Source organism: Chiroxiphia lanceolata, chromosome 1 (genome assembly GCF_009829145.1).
Source record: "Chiroxiphia lanceolata isolate bChiLan1 chromosome 1, bChiLan1.pri, whole genome shotgun sequence".
Lineage (NCBI taxonomy): Eukaryota > Metazoa > Chordata > Aves > Passeriformes > Pipridae > Chiroxiphia > Chiroxiphia lanceolata.
In genome coordinates this window covers 99,584,740-99,607,850 of record NC_045637.1, presented here as the reverse complement: position 1 = coordinate 99,607,850, position 23,111 = coordinate 99,584,740, and the positions used below count along the sequence as shown (strand labels likewise).

Genomic DNA, 23,111 nt, shown 5'->3' with positions numbered 1-23,111 from the left:
GTCTGCAAAGTCATTGGTAGGCTAGGCTGGCAAACTTCTGGCGCAAGAATTTCCAGCAGAATATGGCAGTTACCAAAAAATCATTGTGTATAAGGAGACAAACCAGACAAAACCTTCATCAGAAATCACAGAGCCAAAAGAGAAATACACAGAGGGGGTGGTGCAAATAGGTAACCAAGAACCTAGAGCCTGGTGTTAATGGCATTCACACGGGAATCAACAATTTGATCGATTGGATGGGTGACACCTACAGCAGGTATGGGCATTTCTAATGTGTCCTAGTGTTATGGTTTGAAAATTGCCCCCACCTAGGAGCCAGGGGGCCTAGAGGTGATTGGGTGCCAGGGCAGTGTTCCCTGGAGAGCCAATCACCACCCGTCTTGTTCGCTCCTGCTGAAAAATCATATAAACACAACCGGCGGAAGTTGTTGGCAATCGGTCTGTCTGTCTGCTGCTCTGTGTGTGTGGGTGAGAGAAGGCCAGGGGTAGCAGGGCCCCCTTCTTTCCCCTCTGGGGGAAATGGGGGCCCTGCGGCCCTCAGCTCTGGTTAAGCCACGGTTGGAGGCAGCATTGGAGTGAGTGTGTGTTTGTGAGGGAAGAAACTCACAAACAGCTGGTAAGCGGGAGAGAGAGAGGCAGGCCTTGCAACCAAGCCCTCTTTCCCCCCAGCTTTGCAGCTAGAGCACAGAGGGGGCTTTTTTTTTTCCCTCTCACTGTAAAGTGGAGGGGAGGCTCAGCGTTGGAGCAGAGCCAAGTGGACGGGCGGAATGCAGCCTGGTGCCAGGAAGATAACCCCAGGCAAAACTGGAGACGGACCAGAGAGAGGCCCGGAGGATGTCCTTGCAGTAATTTAAACGAAGGACACCCAAAAACTCGGAGGAGGAATGGAGATTCCAAGACGCATACTGTGATAAGCTGAACTAAACTACAGCAGCACGGAACTGAGGGGGAGAGAGAGAGGATCGCACAGCAGAGATGGCACAGAACCAAGGAGAAAGGACTCAGAGCTATCTTCTTGGACTTTGTGAAGAAGAAAAGACTTCAGCAAACAGCTGGAGGTTGGTGGGGGGAGTGAACCTTTTTCCCTGAACACTCCCATGAGAGAGAGACTGGGTACCTATCAGCCCTGAAGGCTTTTCCTGGACTGAATTGAGGGAGAAGCTTAAAAAGACTGATAGAAGTGTGTAATATTATATATATAGTTGCTTTTAGCTTGTACAGTATTTATTTGTGTAGAATAAATGTATATATACTTCCCCTTTTCCCCTATAGAAGACTCTTGCCTGAAAGTTTCTCTTCAGTGTTGAGATAAAATTGTGGGAAGGGTTGGGGGAAGCCTGGAAATTGGATTTTGAATTTTTGTGGTGGTTCAAACAACCACACTCAGGTAATTTTTTTGTGTAGATTCTTTCCTGAGTTTCAAACAAAAATAAATTTCAAATTTGTATTTCAATGCATAAATGGCTATTATTTTCTCAAGACAGAATACAGTTTTTTCTCCAGATCTGATTGTCATACTCAATTAACTGGATCCAAGTACCCCTTTTCCCTCTTCCATCAAAGCTCTTCACATTAAAAAGAAATACAGGACATTTGCAAATATTAACCTCTTATCCATCAGCCTTAAGATTATTTTGGGTAATTTAATAATTGCTATTGTTGTTTTTCACTTCAAAATATTCTTAAACTCTTACTTACCTGTAGGTTTTGTGATCTCAAAATCAAGCCAAATCTGTCTCTGATTGGGTTGGATCTGGAGGATGTTTTATCACATCCTTAAGGAAAACATCACAGTATAACATATTACTTTACTGCCATCAGACAGCCCTTTAAAAGTGGAATAAACTGTATAGGAATTTTCTTTGAGTGCCTTTTTAATGTTTCTTTTTTACGCAAATTAAAGCACTCAAGATAAAGCTTCAGCAAAACATTTTTATCTCCACTCATCACATCCTCTGACTGCCAAGAGTAAGAAAGCTGCTATCCCATTTTCTCATTGAGAATGAAATATATACCATGACAGTCTTAATTTAATAACAGAACAAGGAACATAAGGCCCACAGGACATGCACAGACATCCAGGACAATAAATCTGTTCCAGAGCCCACATCCCTTCCTCCCAAGTGCCCTTCAAGTGCAGATCATAGGCTGGAATAATAGGTCAGGTGGCTACCAGCCATTTTCGGTGCTATTTGTCTGAAAGCTCAGTTGGTCATTTCCATTAGGCGACACTCCATGAGAGTCCCTTCGCATCAGGAAACCCTGGAAATCCACATGTGCACAGAAAGACCATGCTGGGTATAACCACATGACAGGAGAGGAGGGTGTCATGGCATATGACCTTAGAGATGTCTACAATTCTGTTAAGCTACTGATCAAGTTCAGATCTGTCTAAAAAATTAATGGGAAGGCTGATATACATACAGCAATGTCCTTAGGAAAAGGATAGCCAGTTTTCCTTAGGAAACCAGGCTAAAACTTATGTCAACCAAAATTGCAAGGTACACCAGTTTGGTATTAGTACGTACAGGTTATTAACATCATGGTGGAGATAACTAAATAGTACATTATTAAATACTTCCTTGTCAGTATAAAGACTATCCTTAAATTCACATATTTTTCTATACACAACTCCCTGCCCATATACAGTTTCTTCTGTAAACCTGAAAAGAAGTCTGGACTGGCAAATTCAGTAAGCCAAGAAACAAATCACAACCCCTGAAACAGCCTTGTATACATGAATGCCACACAGATATTTAAGACTCACATGTTTGTATAGGTATATGACATGTGGCTTTAGAAATATATCCACCTTCTGTGTGTGGCAGGCCCCAACACAGTCCACATCAAGAACTGCAGTTGATCTGATGCTAACAAAGCCAGAACTGGAAGCCTTGCATAGGTACAAACAAATGCTGAGTTCATTATTGTCCAAGATTCAGTTGACATATAGGCAGAGAAGTGTGGTCAAGGACAGACATTGGTCAGTCCTCAAAGCAGGACCTCTTTACGACCAGACTTTGTTTATCCATGGAGTTTCAGTTAAAACTCTCATTCTCATTTTGGAAGTGGATTTGCTCCCTGCCATTCAGAGGCACAGTTCTGTTAGAACACCCACAGCCTATGGCTTACCTACCATAATACATCTGTCCTGTGAAGAACTAGAAGACTGTGATACCAAAAAAAAAAAAAAAGAAAACGAGAGATTCTCTTTCATCTACCTGAAAAAAAACCACCTTCCTCTTGGACCCATGCGGACAGACACAAAGATAAGGAGAAAATGTAGCCTTTGAACTGTGTAAATCTTTCTCCTCTGATCATTTCCACTCTAACTTGTAAAACTCAATCTACCAAGAAATCTGCACATAACTCTCACAAAACATAATATGAACCTAGAAAGGAGGCACAATTAAAAGGAGACAAACAACATTTGAATGTTTAGTGAGACCTGGATCTGTTGTAGATGGGTTTAAAAACCAGCGAGAAAGTGTCTTTCATGTTTCCAGCCTTGCGTAGTGTTTATTTTTATTATTTTAACATGTTCAGGAAAGTGAAACTCATCTCTCTTAGTTGTGTGGGGGTTTAAAGAAACCAAACAAATAAAACAGGCAATAGACAAATAGTGAGACCCAGCAAGTAGGAGAGTAGTCTTTATTCAACCCCACAACTAGTTCTAAACATCTGTTCTTTGCGGTCATGGTCACAACTGGCCTGCACAGCATCACCTCCCTCTCTAATCTTCAGACCCCACATACTAGCTTAAGTAGCTATAGCCAAGCTTTGATACTGAGACTGTCAGAATGTGAGAGGTGGTAAAGGAGGAGTCCTGCAGATCCCTCTCTCCCATGTGACTGGAGATAGGCTCTTGGTATGACTCAGGCAAGACAGAGAAGTAAGGCTCATAGTTCAGTGACATCACCTTAAAACCATAGAATCACAAAATTGTGTGAGTTGGAAAGGACCATTAAAGGTCATCTAGTCCAAATCTCCTGCAGTTAGCAGGGACATTTTCAACTAGATCAGGCTGCTCAGAGCCTTGTCTAACCTAACCTAAAACATTTCCAGGGATGGGGCATCTATCAACCTATTCCAGTGTTTCACCATTAGCATAGTGAAAAAAATTTCTTCCTTCTAGTTAATCTAAATCAACCCTCCTTCAGTTTGAAACCATTACCCCTTTTCCTATAACAACAGGCCCTTCTAAAACGTGTGTTCCCATCTTTTTTATAAGCCCTATTTAAGTACTGAAAGGTCACAAGTCTCCTGAGAGACTTCTCCAGGTTGAACAGTGCCAATTCTTTCTACCTTTCCTCATAGGAGAGGTGTTCCATTCCTCTGATAATTTTTGTAGCCTGCCTCTGGATCTGCTCCAACAGGTCCATGTCTTTATTGTGCTTGAGAACTCTAGAGTTGGACACAGTACTCCAGGTGAGGTCTCATGAGGGTGGAGTAGCGGGACAGAAGCATCTCCCTCCACCTGTTGGCCATGTGTCTTTTGATTCAGACCAGGAAACGGCATTTTGGGCTGTGAGCACACTCTGTTGGCTCATGTCCCACTCTCATCCACCAGAACGCCCACCAAGTCCTTCTCTGCAGGGCTACTCTTAATCCCTTCGTCCCTCAGCCTGTATTGATACTGGGTCATGTCCCAACCCAGGTGCAGGACCATACAGTTGAACCTGCTGAACCTCATGAGATCACCATTGGCCCACTTTTCAAACTTGTCCAGGTCCCTCTGGATGGCATCCAGATGTCAATCACTTGATTTGGTGTCACCTGCAAATTTTCTGAGGGTGCACTCAATTCCTTTGCCTATGTCCTTGATGAACACCAGCCCCAATATGGACCACCCCATCAGGGGTCCATATTGGGTCCCCAAGCTGATCACTACCCTATGGATGTGAGTGTCCAGCCAATTCCTCCTCCAGTGAACAGTCTCCCCATCAAATCCATCTCTCTCCAGTTTAGAGAGAAGATATTGTAGAGAATCATGTCAAACGCCTTACAGAAGTCCAAGATAGATTTGTAGCCCTTCCCTTGTCCACCGATGTAGTCACTCCATCATAGAAGATCACTATGTCGGTCAGGCAGGACTTGCCCTTGGTGAAACCACGCTGGTTGTCTCAAATCATGTCCCTGTCTTCCACATGCCTTAGTGTAGCTTCTAGGAGGATTTTTTCCATGTTTTTCCCAGATACAGAGATGAGGATGGCAAATTGGTAGTTCCTAGGATTCTCCTTTTTACCCTTTTAAAAGATTAAATACAATGTATCTCTTTTTCCAGTCACCAAAGTCTTCACCAGACTGCCATGACTTTTCAAATATGGAGAGCTGGTTTGGCAACTATATCAACCAATTCTCTCAGGACTCTGCAATGCATCTCATTAGGTCCCATGGACTTATATACGATTAGGTTCCTCAGGTGGTCAAGAACATGATCTTCACTTAAAATGGGAAGCACTTTACTTCCCCAGTCCCCATCTTAGGGTTCATCCACTCAAGAGATGTGGTAGAAGAGGCTGCCATTGAAGATCGAGGCAAAAAGTTGTTGAGTGCCTCAGCCTTCTCTTTGTCCATTGTTACCAGTCTACCAGCCTTGCTTATCAGGATGGGTACACGTTCTTAGTGTACTTGGATCCCCACAAGTCTATGGGACCAGATGGGATCCAACCTAGGGTGATGAGGGAGATGGCAGAAGATCTCGCCAAGCTGCTCTCACTTACCAACAGTCCTGGTTCACTGGAGAGGTCCCAGATGATTGGAAGTTGGCAAATGTCACGCCCATTCACGGAAAGGGCTGGAAGGAGGACCTGGGAAACTCCAGGTCCATCAGCCTAACCTCAGTGCCTGGCAAGGTTATGGAGCAGATCATCCTAAGTGCAATCACATAGCACCTACAGGATGGACAAGGGATCAAACCCAGCCAGCACAGGTTTAGGAAGGGCAGGTCCTGTCTGACCAACCTGATCTCTTTTTATGATCAGGCGCCCCACCTGGTGGATGAGGTTGCAGACGTGGTCTATCTGGACTTCAGCAAAGCCTTTGACACCATCTCACATAGCATTCTCCTGAAAAGGCTGGCAACCTGTGGCTTGGACAGGTGCACTCTCTGCTGGGTTAAGAACTGGCTGGAGGGCTGGGCCCAGGGAGCGGTGGTGAACAGTGCTGCATCCGGTTGGCGGCCAATCACTAGTGGTGTCCCCCAGGGATCAGTGTTGGGCCCAGTTCTATTTAAAATCTTTATTGATGATCTGGATGAGGGGATCGAGTGTACCATCAGCAAATTTGCAGATGACACTAAGCTGGGGGGGAGTGTCAACCTGCTGGAAGGCAGGAGGGCTCTTCAGAGGGACCTGGACAGACTGGAGACTTGGGTTGATTCCAACAAGGCCACATGCTGGGTTCTGCACTTTGGCCACAACAACCCCATGCAGCACTACAGGCTGGGCACAGAGCGGCTGGAGGGTGGCCAGGCAGAAAGGGGTCTGGGAGTTTGGATTGACAGGAAGTTGAACATGAGCCAGCAGTGTGCCCAGGTGGCCAAGAAGGCCAATGGAATCCTGGGCTGTATCAGGAACAGTGTGGCCAGCAAGACCAGCTTCCTCTGTACTCAGCGCTGGTGAGGCCACAGCTCAAGTACTGTGTCCAGTTCTGGGCCCTTCAGTTCAGGAAGGATATTGAGGTGCTGGAGCAGGTCCAGAGAAGAGCAACAAGGCTGGTGAAGGGACTTGAGCACAGGTCCTATGAGGAGAGGCTGAGGGAGCTGGGGTTGTTTAGCCTGGAGAAGAGGAGGCTCAGGGGAGACATCATCACTCTCTACAACTACCTGAAAGAAGGTTGTAGCCCGGTGGGGGTTGGTCTCTTCTCCCAGGCAACTATCAGTAAAACAAGAGGGCATGGTCTTAAACTGTGCCAGGGGAGGTTTAGGTTGGATATTAGGAATAAATTCTTTACAGAGAGGGTAATCAGGCATTGGAATGGGCTGGCCAGGGAAATGGTGGATTCTCCGTCCCTGGAGGTTTTTAAGATGAGACTGGATGTGGCACTTAGTGCCGTGTTCTAGTAACCACGGCAGTGCTGGATCAAGGATTGGACTTGTTAATCCCAGAGGTCTTTTTCAACCTGGTTGATTCTATGATTCCATGATTCTTTGACCTTTCTTTTCTGGTTGCCATGCCTGTAGAAGCCCTTCTTGTTATTCTTTGCCTTGCCAAGCTCAGCTCCAACTTCACCATTGGCCTTCCTCATCTCATCCCTACAAAACTGGGCTGCATTCTGATACTCTTCCCAGGATACCTGTCTGTGCTTTCACTGCCTGTGCATATGTTTCTTGCTATTTTAGTTCGACCAGCATGTCCTGATTCATCCATGCTGGTCTCTTGCCTTCCTTGCTTGATTTCTTGCACCTAGTGATTGAGAGCTCTTGAGCTCTATGGAAGGCATCCTTAAAGATCTGCCAGCTCTGTTCTGCTCCCTTGTTCCTGAGGGCAGTTTCCCCAGGGGGTGCTATTGACTAACTCCTTGAAGAGCTGTAAGTTTGCTTTTCTAAAGTCTAGGGTCCTAACTTTTCACCTGACCCATATCCCTCAGGACTGCAAACTGCACCAGTGCATGATCACTGCAGCCCAGGCTGCCTCCAATCTTGACATCCCCAATAAGCTCACTTGCATTGGTGACCACTAGGTCCAGTATCACATCTCCTTTGGTTAGACTGTCTATCACTTGGCTTATGAACTTTTATCCTCCATGCATTCTAGGAGTCTCCTGAATTGCCTACAGCTCACCGTGCTACTTTTCCAGCAGATGTCAGGGTGGTTGAAGTCCCCCATCAGAACAAGAGCCTGCAAGTGTAATGACTCCTGTAGCTGGAGTGAGAAGGCTCCGTCAATAGGCTCCCCTTGATCACACAGCCTGTGTGATATTGTGACCAATTTGTTGTCATTGTATTTGTTGTCAACAATTGTATTCCATTTGTTGACTTAGTCTCTGATTCTTACCCATACCGTTTCAACCAACTCATGGCTATTCATCAGAGACAGCTCTTTACATTGTATCTGTCTCTTGGTGTAGATGGCTACCTCTCTGCCCCTCCTTCCTCTCTGGTCCCTTCTGAACATCTTATAGCCATCAATATCAGCACTCCAGTCACAGGATTCATCCCACCAAGTTTTAGTAATGACACTTCAGTAACGACAGGTCATGCTTTCTAGCAGCATGGTGGCTTCCAACTCCCTGTTTGTTGTTCATACTGCATGCACGGTGTAGAGACCTGCATGTTTGCGGCTTGTAGGTTGACTCTCAGCATGTGGTGTTATGACTGAAGTTTTCCCATTTGGAGCCCTCTATGCTGGTGATATCACCTCTATGGCACTTGGTCTACGAAGTGGCCAGTAGCTGGCAGGAGCAAGAGTTTACATCACCCGCAAACAAATCAGAAATACAGAAAGATTATCATAGTGTGACTTAGAAAGCAGAACAGAAGCTGATAAGAAAAGCAAAACAAACTGTCCTTGGAAAGATAAACTTTGCAGCTGACATAGGAAAAGCAACTATTAAGCTAAGCAGGGCCTCAAGTTGAAAGCTGGAAGTATTCTGAAAGATAACAGAAATTAAGAACTCCTGCAAGCCTTGAACTGAACAACAGTCTGACCTTGAAGGAACTGAATCTGCTTTTCTGGTTCCCAGAACTTATGGTAATAGATGATATGCATCACTTCCTTGTACAGCATAGCTACCCAGGTATCCAGTAAGGTTTGTCTGATATGTGACAGAGGGTCTTTGCATCATCTGCTGACCATTCATCTACCTACTACCCTAATTTGTCACTTTGGAAACATTCCAACCCCAAGGCCCCATGTGCTAAACAGAGCCAACTAAACTGCTTCCGAGATTCCAGACCAACTTTACCTGTCATACTGGCCCTGGACTAAGATGGGAGACTGCATACCACTGTCATATAGCTCAATGCAGAGTTCTAGGTCTCCAGACTCAAAGTAACAATATATCTTTTTTTTAATATCAAAACCAAACAAGTCTATGAGAAATCATGACATCTTGGACACACCAGATTTTCAGCTGGAGCAGTGCCATCCACTTATGAACACCTGATTGATCCAGGCAGCAGTCTGCGGATAAAATCAGCAGTTTCTCTTGCATTCTCAAACATAAAGAGCTTGCACAAACTTCCAGGTAGTATTTGGAGAACAGCACCCAAAACTGTCTCTTGTTTCACTGCTCACCCTGGTGAGTTCAGCATTATCAAAATGCTAGGTAGTGCTTCCAGGGACTAGCACACAGAAGTTAAAGCAGCCTATAAAGTTATTGCACAGCCTCCTTAAGAGCTCATTAATTACCACTGTCAATTCTTATTGATACTGCACCACTGCTCATTACAGGGACCTAGCAGATCAAAAACCAGACTTAGGGAGAGAGTTACAGACTTCAGCGTTGGCAACCACTCCAGCCAATATCCAGATCACACAGCCCTGAAAAGTCCATATGCCCACCACCAAATATTCCTGGATATTGATTCACAACCTTGCACAACTATTAAAAAAGTATAGTCATCACAGCTCTTGTAGCTGTGCATACTTGTGCTAAGAAAATAGTGAATGCATCAGAGTTGTTGCATTAAGTGTGAACCAATAAGTTAATAACTTCTGTCTGCAATTATATTTTTCCTTTGTCAAAAGGGGATAATCTGCCACAATTCCACTGTATTTTCAAATGTAATGCAAACTAGGACCTCCACTGTCTTTAACAGACAAATAGACTAAATGCCAGTGAGAATGGATTTTAAAATCAGTATGTTAAGCACCACAGTAGTACAATTAGTCAAGACACAAAATTACTTTTAAGTTCTAGCTCAGTGCTTGTTCTTGGTATCTTCAGAAAAGATAGTAAAATAATTATATAAGAAAATCAAGATAATCAAAACATTTTTAATTAAAAAAGATCATGCACTATACTTCTTTGATATGTAAAGAGGAGGTTAGTTTCATTTCACATTCCTCCTTTTATGTTTAAATGTGTTTCAAGTTCATATCTAGATGTTGACAAAATCAAATATTGATCTCTTCCTAATTTTCCAAGCTGCAGAACAGTAAGTACTGCACAGTAAAAAGCAAGATCTAATAGAAGAGGTGGCAAGTGGGATTTCATGCTGTTTATATGTAGTCACTTAAAAGATAGGCAATCACAAGAAGTGTGGCTCATTTAACACTGGAGAGACATTTTCTTTTAACTATGCATGAAAGGGATAGTATTGCCATATACTGCTCTAACCGCAGCGAATCAGTTGCAGTAAGGGAATCACTGCATTTTACAGTTGGTTGCAGTCACATTCAAAACCAAGGCCTGGTTCTTCTCTCTGTAAAATTAGTTCATCTAAGCCCAAAATTGCTCCCATCCCTCAGCCACTGGATTCCTAATTAAGACATGCTAGACTGGACGACTTGTAAGGCATGTTTCATTCCCCAAAAGGCACCAGAGTAGCAAGATCTTCCCCTAATGTCTAGTAAATAAGAAACAAGGAAAGTCCATGCTTACCAGGCAATCACTGGCACTCAGATACAAGTCTAACTCTGTCAAGGAAGCACTTGAAGATCATGACACACAGAAGACTCTGATGAATCAAACACGTAACCCATCATACAAGACCTGCTACTGTCTCCTAAACCCCAATTAGCACCATAATATCAAGCTCACAAACTGAAAAAAGCCACTGCATCACTTTTATTTGCTTTTATTTGTCTTTAGACAGTAATTGCAGTGTACTCTCTTATCTTCCACTCCTCTGCAAAAGCTCTTAAGCACACATAGGGCTTCCTTTCTTTGTAAAACTAGACATCTATTTATTTTGTAACAAAAATTCGTGTGGATCTGTAAAGCCCCCCAAAATGTCACATTGTACAGTAATTTCCATACTGATGAAATAAGTTCTATAATGTTTACAAAGCCTTTTAAACTGCATTAGCAAAACTGTTTTGCTAAACAACATTTTCCAACTTATCAATCCTTATTATGCTGTACATAAGCTCATTTCTTCCAAGAGTCACCCCTATTCACATAATCAAATCACATCGTTTGAAATGCTGTGACTTTGTCATATAAAATGTCTGAAATTATCTTGACAATGGCAATGTAAGGAATGCTGCTACCCAAAATTTTTTATGAGAAGTAAAAGCTGAAAAAGACTTAGATCTCTTGAAATTATAGATTTTTAAGTATCAGAGATGCAAAGTGTTTAAAAGCCATTAAAAACCACAGGTCATCATAAAAGGAGGATCCAGGTTCTGAAACACTTGTCCTGAATCATTTCAATGTGAATACTAAAGAATGAAAATCCACTATGAAATCACAGGATTATTTCTATAGCCTGACAAACTTACTTTATGGTAGTATATTTTTCAATGTCAAGCAGTGCAAACAAGATATCTGAAATTATTAGCAAATATAATGACTTAATTACCTTCAAAATAATGATTGCATGAACAGTGAAATAAGTTTGACAGACCGAAGTAAAATCAAAATCACTGTAGTCAGAGAAATTTATCCAAAGCAAAAAACATTTTTTTAAACACATATGTGTTTAATACAAAAGAAAAGTACAGCACAGTTTTTCAACAACCAAAATAAAACTCAAAAAACACTTTGAAAAATCAATTCTACCACTCATTTTGCTTCTGCTGGGCACACCAATTTTCACATCTTAGTCAAAGATCCAGTGCATGTGCATGGCTTCTCTATTTTACCTCATTTGAGAGAAAAATTTTCAGAAAACATGTCTCCAAGAAACATCTGACGACTGCACATCCACATGAATTAATAAAAGAGTAGAAAACCCAGCACACACAACAACAACAATCACTCGTTCGCAAGCCACTGGCCATAATCCTTCTCCTTAATATATTAATGCTAGACATTCTTAAGACATTACATCAATAGGAAAAGCTTTAACTCTCCCTTGCATCAATAAAGCACATCATCTGACTTGAATTGCAATTATTCATTACTAAATCACTTTCAAATGAAACAATACCAACTTTCAAAGACATCTTCATATAATGAGCTATCTTTGTTGACCATTTTGACTAGTTACAGACTTTCTAACTAGTCCATAATCTTTTAGGAAGTCTAATGAAGTCTGAGAAATAAAAGTCCAGTCAATATTATTTATGGACTTCTTTTTACACTCTTGTTCAGTACAAAGATACACAGCATTGCAGAATCATTCAGCATCAATTTCTGCCACCAAACCCACAGTGCAGATTTAATCTTAGGTAGATATCCTCTTAAGGACAAACAAAATTAACTCGTATCAATCAGACCTGAAAGATGTTTTCACCAGTGCCTCAGGGCTGTCCACTGGTGGTAGTTCATCTGCTAAGATTTCATCAGGAGGTCTAGGGTCATTGATGATGGTCGATTTTGGCCTTTCCTTGAGGTTGCTGGTCAACCCACCGACAGTGGTGTTCCACAAGCACTTTTGTGACTTAGACCCTGAAAAAACAGAGCAAGAAGGAAAATGCAGCCTCAAATCATCAGGTAAAGTTATTACCCTTGTTGAATTCAAGGTGTTGCATGTTTTTAAGAATAAGTTAGTGGCCAGTAGGACAATTAGTTCATATCTATGTGCCCACTGTGTCCATAGAGCTTGGGTTGCATACTGTCTCAGCGTTATTTCCACCTCACATGGGACATGGACTGTTACAGGATATTTCAGGATAAAGGGATCAGCTTTTCTCCAATATTGTTGTTGTTGCTGCCACTGATTTAATACAGGCTGGTGATCCCACTGCAACTGGATCTAATTGAATTGAATAATATACAACTGGTTTATGGTGAGGTCCTAATTTCTGCATTATAACCCCATTGGCTATAGCTTTACATTATGAACACACAGAATGATAAATGTTGGTATTAATCTAGGAGCATGAGAGCAGGAGCAGATACCAAAGCTCCTTTCATTTGCTTTAAAAGCTTGCTCCCCTCTCTGGGCCCCATATAAGAGGTTCTATCTCTTTGTTCTTTAGTTGTCTGAGTCAGAGACTTAATCAATTTACCTAACACAGGGATTCACAGCCAACGAAATCCCACAGCTCTAAGAAATCCTCATGCCTGCTTTTTCATGACCAGACGTAGGAGCTTAATTATGGACGCTAGTCTTTCTGAGTCTATCATTCATTTCTCCTTCCCAAAACAAAGATGAAACACTGTAACTCTCTTTTGATACATCTGAGATTGGGTAGAAGGGCACAGCGTCCCTTCTTTGCTAAGGTAATACACAAATGTATAGTGTCTAGTATACAAGCATTATCACCTCTATTCGCCAATAACAAATCATCACATACTGTCCAACAACCAATAATGTTACACCTTAATTACAGTGCAGTAAGTGCCAAGATTCTCTGCATGTTCAATAGGCCTCTACCTCTTGAAAGGCACAACAGAACCCAACAGCAAGATTATTTTCCTTTCCTTTTCACCGAAAGGCCAATACAAAACATTAGGCAATAGAACCACAGTTTCCTGCTCAGGCAATACTCTTTGCATATCATCTTTCTGGAAGCAAATGAAACAGTGTCTCCCTGGTCAATATAAATAACACTATTTTGAAAAGTAAAAAGGTTTCCTGCTGCTCTGACCACGCCACTATACTGGATCACAGGTGATGCCCTCCATTTAGCTACAGAACTAATGAAATCTTGAGAGCAACTACAACAGTTCTCATTATTCTGGAGGAAATATTCAAATATTATTTGTATGTTTATTGTTGTCTTACCTATTACAAATGTACCTGTAGAAAAATGTGCTTTTATAAATATTTTCAAAAAGTACACATAAAATATTATCATAAGTACTAGTCTATAGAAAATCTCATACAAAAAATAATGCAGTGTTTCAGCAGATGTGCACCTTCTAAAGAACCTGCTCTTGACATGGTATTTTATGTTTACATCCCATTAATTAAATCAAATAGTTACATCTAAATCTGAATTCACATAAGTTTTCCAGAAAAAAAAAAAAAAAAAAGGACACAAATAGCACACATTTTGAAGATGAGTATGACTCTACAAACAGGTGTCCTGGACCCCTCCCTTTTGAAGAGGTTCCACGTGCAAACACTAGGAACACATCGAAGTGAACAACCACCTATACAGAACTGGTAAAAAGCACTATTTGCTTTTCCATTGACCAGGAAATGAAGTGAAAAGCTTTAACTGGAAAACGAAAAAAGAGGAGCTGTTTTGATTGAAAAACTGTGAAAGACAAGCTGCTTTTATTGTAAAAGGCAAGTTGCTCTAATTGAACAAACTACAAGAGTCAAGTCACTTTAATTGAAAACTCTTTAACACATATTGCTTTAACTAAACAGCTGTTCTTTAATTCAAATACCATTAAAGACAAGTTACTTTAGTTTAAATGCTGTTAAAGACAAGTGACCTTAATTAAGGAACAGTGGGTATAATTCAAAAACTGCTACAAGGTAAGGGCTTCAAATAACTGCACCCTCCCACATAAGGTACATAGTAATGGGCCAACCAATGGGCATTGAAAGCATACTGTGGGCTTTAATTAAAACAATGTTAAGCATATTTCTATCAAAAATTAAATTGTGTGAGTTAAGAAAGCATACAAGCAAGTGTCCAACAGGTCACATGGGCTGCTGCTGTTGTTGCTGCTGCTGCTGGGGTTGCTGCTGCTTGGCTTGCTGGTTCACTCATCATCAGAGAACATAGGATGAGAGATCACAGGACATGTGACCATGAAAGAAGATCAGAGAAGAAGATGAAGAGGACATGGGGAATAGAAGACGGAAGACCAAAATTCAGAACCTGATGGAGATATCCCCCACCACAGAGGACCAAATCTACAAGCCAGCACTGAGACCATGGTGGTGATAACCCCTTTTCTGTGCTTCTAGCAATTTCTCTTGGCTTTTCCTCCTTTCCTATTTTCCTTCCTTCCCTCCTCTCTTTTTGTTTCAGAAAATAAAGTAGAGTTATTGTTTCAGAATCCAACATCTGGCCTCGTTTGTGCCTTAATCTTGCTTGTGGGTATATTAGAACCTAATTCCTCTCTGCACCTAAGTGAATTGGAACACCACTTCAGCTAGTGTTTTGTGAAATGTGTTTTATCTGAGCACGAATTGCCTACTTATTAGTTGCAAAAGAAGAAAATCCTTTAAAAAGCCCACAAAAATTTTGAATAAACTCTTAGGTTAGACTCTTGAAGGAATCACTGTACATTAAAACAGTCTACAGCACACTATTTTGAACAGTTTTGCACATAATCTTGCAAGTTTGTACTGGCACAAATCATTCCTAGAAGAGGCTGAGTGGTTTTGTTGATGGTATTTGGATGGATTTGCCTTTTCTAATTTTTTATATAAATAACTCAGTCTTTTCTTTCTGAACCAAGTTCAGCCAAGCCCACAAAACATCCCCCAATATTTGCAAGGAAATGGCAGGAGATAGACCATTCTCCTTGGAGACCCTGCTGCAGATACAACAGGTATGGCCTGGTACAAGGCTGAAAACCACTCAGATTTTCACAGGCTGCAAGAATTCACCAGGTGCCAACAGATTTGCAACACTTCCTAAGGTGTGGGCCTCTGCCTGGGGGCAAACCCAAGAACGCTGGGCAGACATGGCATAAGCACCTACTGGGTGCAGGCCAAGGGACCATTTCCAGCCATTACCCGCCATCCAAGGCATAACCTGCAGATTGCACACACCAAGTTACCTGCACTTGGTGTATTACTCAACATGACCACCCAAATTTCACAAAAATTCTTAATTTTACTTGAAAAGATAAGCTTCCCACTCAGTAAAGGGAAATATAAAGGATGTTAGAATTTTAAATTATCTGACCATGCAGGCGACCTGTGATAATACCTAAAATATTGTGATTTCCTATAACATGTTGAGAGGACCATTTCTTTTGCTAAAATATGGCACAATCGCCACAGTTGAATGTAGAAGTTTACCCATGAACAAAGAAAAATAAATTGCCATTCAGCTGCATGCAGCATGCTCAGGACAGCAGGACGCCAACACTTGTAGGAAAAAAACTACTCTGCACTAATAAAATCCCATTTTGTTGAAAAGAGGTTCTCTGAAACCACTTTTATAACTTTCATGTTTCCCCTGCAATTATTCCAAGGAATCTGTTTCCCAAACCACCACCTTTTCCTTATTTCCTCAGCTCTGCTCTTTCTTTTATTTCACAGGCTCTCCAGCTTGTCAGGCACTGGACTGTTGAGAGAGCAGAGATTGCGTGAACAATTTCTCCTGCATTTCTGTAGGCCTTGCCTTGGCATAGCTGGGTATAGACTGTAAAAAATACTGCATCGTTAACATGGCTTCAGGCTCTGAAGCCAAGACAAAGAAGGATCTCTGTCAAGGTTAAGGAGGAGTCTTGAGAGGTAAACATGTGCCCTCAGCTCATATGGACACCTGTTATAATCCAATTAGCACTAGACAGCAAAGTACGTTTCTTTTATGTACCCAATACTGTAGAAGAAAGATCATGCGTCGGGGTGTAGTAACAGTATATAACGGGCATCCTTTTGTAATAAAGTGGACATTTTGCCGATCATATTGGTCTCAGAGCAATCTGTTCCAAGCTCCTCCGCTGATACTGGATAACTCCACAGTTCAGAAAAAACACGTATAAGCCTCTTTTGCAATTAATATGTTAGGGAAACTTCCCTATCCAATCATCTAGGAGCCACTCTGGCAGTTATACTTGCACCATCTGAGCTGGGACCCTTAACAATCTATTCACCCGATAGTTTGCAGTCTTCCTACTGAGTCATCAGCTCTTGCTGTGTCTCTGAGTGGCCAGTCACTGGCTAGCACCTGGGTGTGTGCCAGGTCATGCTTGTTGCCTGGGGCTCCTGCTATTTCTCACCATCCAGGGTGCAATCTGCAGCTTGTACTGCAGCTGCTCACCGAGCTACCTGCAGTAGGTGTAGTCCTCAACAATATTGATTTCAAATCCTTGTGGATAAGTTTAAACATTTGCAAAAATGTTTCTTTCTCATTTTGTTGTACCCTGTGAAAGATGATTATAGCTAGAGGCAAAAGTAAAATAGGTTTAGGTGTTATAATTTAAAAAGCAGAACTGTACTTAAAGAATATGTGTGTAAGTGTTCAAATACTTTCATCTAGCCTGAAAATTGTGGGAATGCAAATTCATCATGACACTAGAAATGAGAAGAGATTTCAGCAAGAAACCATACGATTTAAGCAAAAGCAAGGAAGAACTGTTTGCACTCACTCACTGAAGTCTTGCACCACCTGTGATAAGACAAACTAACAGTCTTGTAAACAACACGTGATAGTTCTCTTTATGGCTTTGTTTTGCTCCATCAGTAGTTGTCATCATGGCTAGACTTCGCGAACGAAGATTTGGGAAGGCTCTATCCACATTTGTTACAGGCACGCTGATGGCTTATGAGGCCAATACGAGACAGACATATCCGATTGCAAAAGGCACAGCAGAAAGTCTCCTTAGATGGTATATTCTGCAAAACACGGTTCTTTCTGAGTTGCCTTTTCTCCTCGAGAGTGATCCTGCGTGTGTCCTCAAAGGAGACAGCAGCGTTATAGATGGCGCATCTCCAGGCCTCCCGATTTGAGGCCAGAGTAGACCAGTTATGGTGATCAATATGGCCAAGGCTGAGATGTTGTTTCAGGGAGTCCTTGTATCTTTTCTTCGGGACTCCTCTCTTGCGGCGACCAGTGGCAAGTTCACCATAAAGAAAGATCTTAGGGAGGTGGTGGTCCTTCATCCTGGAGATGTGCCCTGCCCATCGCAACTGTGTTCTCAGCAACATGGCCTCAATACTTGTGACTGCTGCTTGCTCTAGAACAGATGTATTGGTCACATAATCTGACCAGTGGATGTTTAGGATTGTACGGAGGCAGCGTTGATGGAAGTGTTCTAGGAGACACAGGTGGTGGCGGTAGATGACCCATGATTCGGAACCATGTAAAAGAGTAGACAACACTATGACTCTGTAAACACTGATCTTGGTACTTTTCTTCAAGTGTTTATTACGTCATACTCTTTTGTGGAGTTTTCCAAAATCACTGTATGCCTTTGCTAACCTGTTGTCTGTCTCTCCGTCAGTCTTACCATCCAAGGAGATGAGGCTACCTAGGTAATTAAACTGCTGGACTGATTTGAGCTCTGATTCGCCAATGGTGATGTGGGGATGATGGGGGACTTCCTGAGGTGCAGGTTGATGGAGAACCTCTGCCTTCTTTAAGCTGACTTCCAGACCAAAGAGCTCAGCAGCATCTGCAAAGCAGGATGTTAAACACTGCAGGGCTGCTTCTGTGTGGGCAACAACGGTGGCATCATCAGCATAGAGAAGCACCCGGACAAGATGGTTTAAGGTCTTGGTGTGGGCCTTCAGACGCCTTAGATTGAATAGGCTTCCATCAGTACGATATCGAATGTAGATACCGTCCTGATCATCGAGGTCTGCCATGGTCCTTTGGAGCATCATGAAAAGAGTAGGAGCGAGAACGCAGCCTTGTTTCACACCATTCTTAATTAAAAAGGGCTCAGAAAGTGTGTTGCCATATCTGACTTGGCCGTGCTGATCCTCATGGAGTGAGATGATCATTTTAAGGAACTTGGGGGGACAACCTAAATGTTCCAAAATCTGCCACAGACCTTTTCTGCTCAAAGTATCAAAAGCCTTGGTGAGTTCGACAAAGGTTACATAAAGACCTTTGTTCTGTTCCCTGCACTTCTCTTGCAGTTGTCTGAGAACAAATACCATATCTGTGGTGCTTCTGTTGGCTCTGAAACCACACTGACTTTCAGGTAGGATTCCTTCTGCTATAGTGGGTATTAGTCTGTTCAAGAGTATTCTTGCCAGGATTTTGCCAGCAATGGAGAGCAGAGTAATACCGCAGTAATTTGAACAGTCTGATTTAACTCCTTTCTTCTTATACAAAGTGATGATGACTGCATCACGTGGGTCTGATGGTAATTCACCTAGTTCCCAACAGTGCACCACAAACTCGTGAAATTTGGTGTGGAGTGCAAGGCCCCCATGTTTCCAGACGTCGGGTGGAATTCCATCAACCCCAGCTACCTTGCCGATTTTCACCTGCTGTATGGCCTTGAGGGTTTCTCCTAAAGTGGGGGCAGTATCCAATTCATATTTTACTGGTTGTTGTGTGATGGATTGAATTGCTGAGTCTTGGACTACACGGTTGGTACTGAAAAGAGTCTGAAAGTGTTCAGACCATCAGTTCAGAATGGAGGTTTTATCTGTCAGAAGCGTCTGACCATCAGCGCTGAGTAGAGGGCTTTGTACCTGGTATGTAGGCCCGTATGCTGTTTTCAAGGCCTCATAGAAATCTTTGTGATCACCCGTATCTGCGCATAATTGAGTTTTTTCAGCTAGATTGATCCACCACTTGTTCTGGATGTCACGGAGTTTCTGTTGGAGCTTGCTGCACGAGAGACGAAAGGACGAAAGGCTGTTTTTCTTGCTTGACATGATGGCAGTGCAAGGTGTGCTTGGTGAGCGGTTCTCTTCTTCCTCAACAAGTCCTGGATTTCTTGATTGATTTCGTCAAACCAGTCCTTGTTCTTCTTGAGGGAGAACCCTAAGGATTCTTCGGAGGATTGCAGGATGCTGTTTTTAGTATGGTTCCAAATTGTTTCAGGAGAGGAATCTGCAGAATCTGTGGACTGGTTTTCAAGCCTAGTGTAGTGGTTTGGACTTTGTTTTCCCCCAGAGGATAAGAAAAGTGGTAGACCCCAAGGGGTGGAAACCCCTGGAAGCTTTGAAATTCTGTCCAATGAGCGCTCCTGCGGAAATGTAAACATACCACAACCAAACGGAAGAGAAGAGTTGTAGTTTGAGGGAGAAGAAGAAGTAGCCATGTTGTGAGCCACGCGAGGAAGGGGCTCTGAGCCCCACAGGGGGGCTTTGGCCCCCAGCCCCAGCGGGGGGCCTCTGGGGACCTGGAACAGCATAATGCTGGGCTAGGTGCCTGTAGTTATGCCGGGAGATGTTTTCTCCATTATGGGCAGTGGCCGTGGGCAGTGGTCAGAGAAAGCAACCGCTGGCACTGACCAGAGAAACGGTGGCAGAGAGCCAGAAGAGATAAGACGGAGCAACAGAGACATGCAGCACCAGAGAAAGAACTCCTGGAAGGAGAGTTGAGGAAGAGAGAGTCAGCAGCAGAGTTCTACAGAGTTCTGGGGGTAAGAACTGATACCAGACCCCCCAAAACTCCTTTGAGACCTCCGAGAAGGAGGAATAGATGGACTCCTATTTTGAGAGGAGCCCTGAAGTACATGCAGCAGCGGAGAGAGAGAGAGAGGAGCTGAGAAGCTCGGTCGTCCTGAGAGCTCAGCCAGGACGGAGTGTGGGAGGTTGGCCTTGAGGGCCCTCCCTTGCTGCAAGCTACAAAGAAGCTCACAGCCTGAGACAGGGCACAGAGGCCCTGCAAGGAGCTTGAATCTCCTGAAGATACCAGACCGTCACGAAGACCCCCTGTGCTTTGTGATATGACGTGGTGATACTACCTTTGTCTGGGGTGACGAAGCCCACGGAAGACCACTCGTTTGGAGAGACGAGTGGCCGAGGGGGATACCCCCCTCGTGTGTGCTGGCAGAGATCCAGCTATCAGCTGCTACAAGAAACAGAAGAGAGAGAGAGAGCCTACTGCCTTAGAAGATGCTGCTGCTTAGTGACTGTTACTCTGAAGAAGCTGCTGCTCTGAGGGACTGGAAGGGATCTGTCCTTCTTTCCCTCCTGGACTTTTATTTGGAGGGGAGAAGAGATCTGATCCATTGTAAATACTTATGTTATGGTAGAGATAGTTGTAGTCGTGTGTATAATGTATTGTAGTATTTATTTGTATAGTCATTGTAATATATTCCCTTTCCCCATTCTGAGTCTGGTTGTGTTTTGTCTGGAAAAACCCATCTCACATTGGGTTGAGATGTGGGAGGGGGGATGGAGCTAGGGAATTGGAATTTGGGCTATCTCAAACCATGACACCTAGTTTGAAGGTTTGTCTGGAATCTGTCTCTTACTGTGACTGATTGGAGATTGCTAACTTAGAGTCTTCTCCTTGGGATATTGCCCCTTTTAGGTTTGAATTTGAGATTGAAGTTGAGTTTACAGCACACAAGTCGATGGTCTGTTTGGCATTCTGCACTGGGCATCACGCAGGAGGACATCACAAACATCTCTCCATTGCACCAGGACATAATCGATGAGGTGCCAATGCTTAGATCTGGGATGCATCCAGGTTGTCCTCAGACTATCTTTCTGCTGAAAGATAGTATTAGTGATGGTGAGCTGTTGCTCTGCACAGAATTCTAGCAGAAGTCGACCATTATCGTTGCAGTTTCCAATACCATGCTTGCCTAATATTCCTTTCCAGGCATCAAAATTCTTACCTACTCTGGCGTTGAAATCACCAAGGATAATGATAAGGATCAAGGATCAGTGGTTGTAACTGTTATGGAAAACTGCTTGCTTATCTGTTTAATGGAAAAATACCCCTTGTGTGTCCCTGCCCCCGAACCCCAGCTATGAATGGAATGGAAAAATACTAAGCATGCATACCCCTTCTGCAAATCCTATATATACTAAAGGTTGCAATCAATAAACGATTCAGTTTGTCCATACAACCTGGGTCCACGCCACAGTCATTACAGAAAATATTGTTATATTGCAAGTCTATCTGGAGCACTGATAACCTCAAGCCTACCATTCCCACTGTCTCACTTAACAATACCAGCAAACTTTCCCTCTTCTTTGCCCTTAGTAAAAGGGGGAAACAGTTACATACTCCAGAGAGCTCTGGATAATAATCAGATGGAGAAGGCTCATTTGTATTTTGGTGTGTTATACTGTGTGATTGTGTGCACAGAAAGCTAGATCAGGTAAACAAGGTCAGTCTAAATGGATATGGCTTGTTAAACATTGATCTGATTTAATCCCACTGAAATTTCCGAAGTCTTCATTGTTTACTTCAAACAAGCAGCTGAATCAGAGCAATGTAAATCCTGCTCTTCTTTTGTGATGATGAAGGTCCTAATTGCAGTTGGATTTATCATTTGAGTGAGTGTGAAAAGCATAATCAAAAAAGATATCCAGGCTCTGGTTTCTGACTCAAATACAAGGATAACGACAATAATCCTTTATGACTTCAGCTATTCTTGTCCTCAAAAACTGCAGATTTTTCTGCCATTGAGTCAGGATGTTTTTGAATTTCTGATCTGCATTTCACTGTTTGGTTAATGAAACATTATATGGTAGAGTAGGTTATAGTACTCTCAGTATAAATTTCTATATCATCCATTTAACTTCTGTTAGCACAGCACATGCCTAGACATTTCCCTTCTTTCTATAACACAGCTCCCCTTCTAATTTTCCTTCTCATTCCCTCAGAGTTGTCACCTTATATTGCTCATGACCACACAGTCACGATACCCTATGAGAAGCCAGGTAGGTCATTAAATCCTCAACTTGACTCTCAGATCACTAAATTTAATTCCTAACAGTGAAGGTCCAGTTTAGACTTTGAATTATCTCCCTTTGTTCCTATATTATGCCTCTGTGACTATTTCCCAGGCAGGCTTTCCTAAGCGTACTTCTCTGCATTACATTTCTCTTACTGTCAAATAGCCTGAAGCCTTGATTTCACCTCTCCACAATCTGGTACAGCACTTATACAGTGAGGTCTTATAAGGAGATGTCTTCTGCTTTCATTCAGCTGATAGTCATCTGCTCCTCTATTCTTTTTAATGTACTGTTAAGCAACCCTAACTCTGCAATTAAGGCTTGACTGCCTTGTTGAGAGCCAAGATTAAAGCAGGAACAGAATCTAGTTTTTCCTGGGTCTCAGACCTTCACCCTATATACACTCACCAACAGTCAAGTTCTTCTGAATGTCAGAATCAGAACTGAAATGCCAGCTCAGTTTCAGATGTCATGAAATTGCACTTGACCTACTTGTCAGGTAATATTGTCTTTGTGTGAATGAAGTCTTTGTGTTGTGGTTTGGGAATGGTATTCTCCAATTCCAGGCTCCCACTGAAATCACACTGCTGCT

The 23,111-nt window shown here is 42.7% G+C and overlaps 1 protein-coding gene across 10 annotated transcripts in view; it reads right to left on the bottom strand.

Moving 5' to 3' along the window:
- PDE1C (phosphodiesterase 1C) overlaps positions 1-23,111 on the bottom strand; it is a 333,339-nt gene that overhangs the window by 242,586 nt on the left and 67,642 nt on the right. For all 10 annotated transcript variants that reach the window (XM_032690599.1, XM_032690494.1, XM_032690515.1 and 7 more), the window contains exon 3: positions 12,330-12,501. Coding sequence is in view for 9 of the 10 variants with exons in the window: in XM_032690494.1 (XP_032546385.1) it covers positions 12,330-12,501 (172 nt within the window). In the remaining variant the exon portion in view is untranslated. The remainder of the gene's footprint in view (positions 1-12,329; positions 12,502-23,111) is intronic.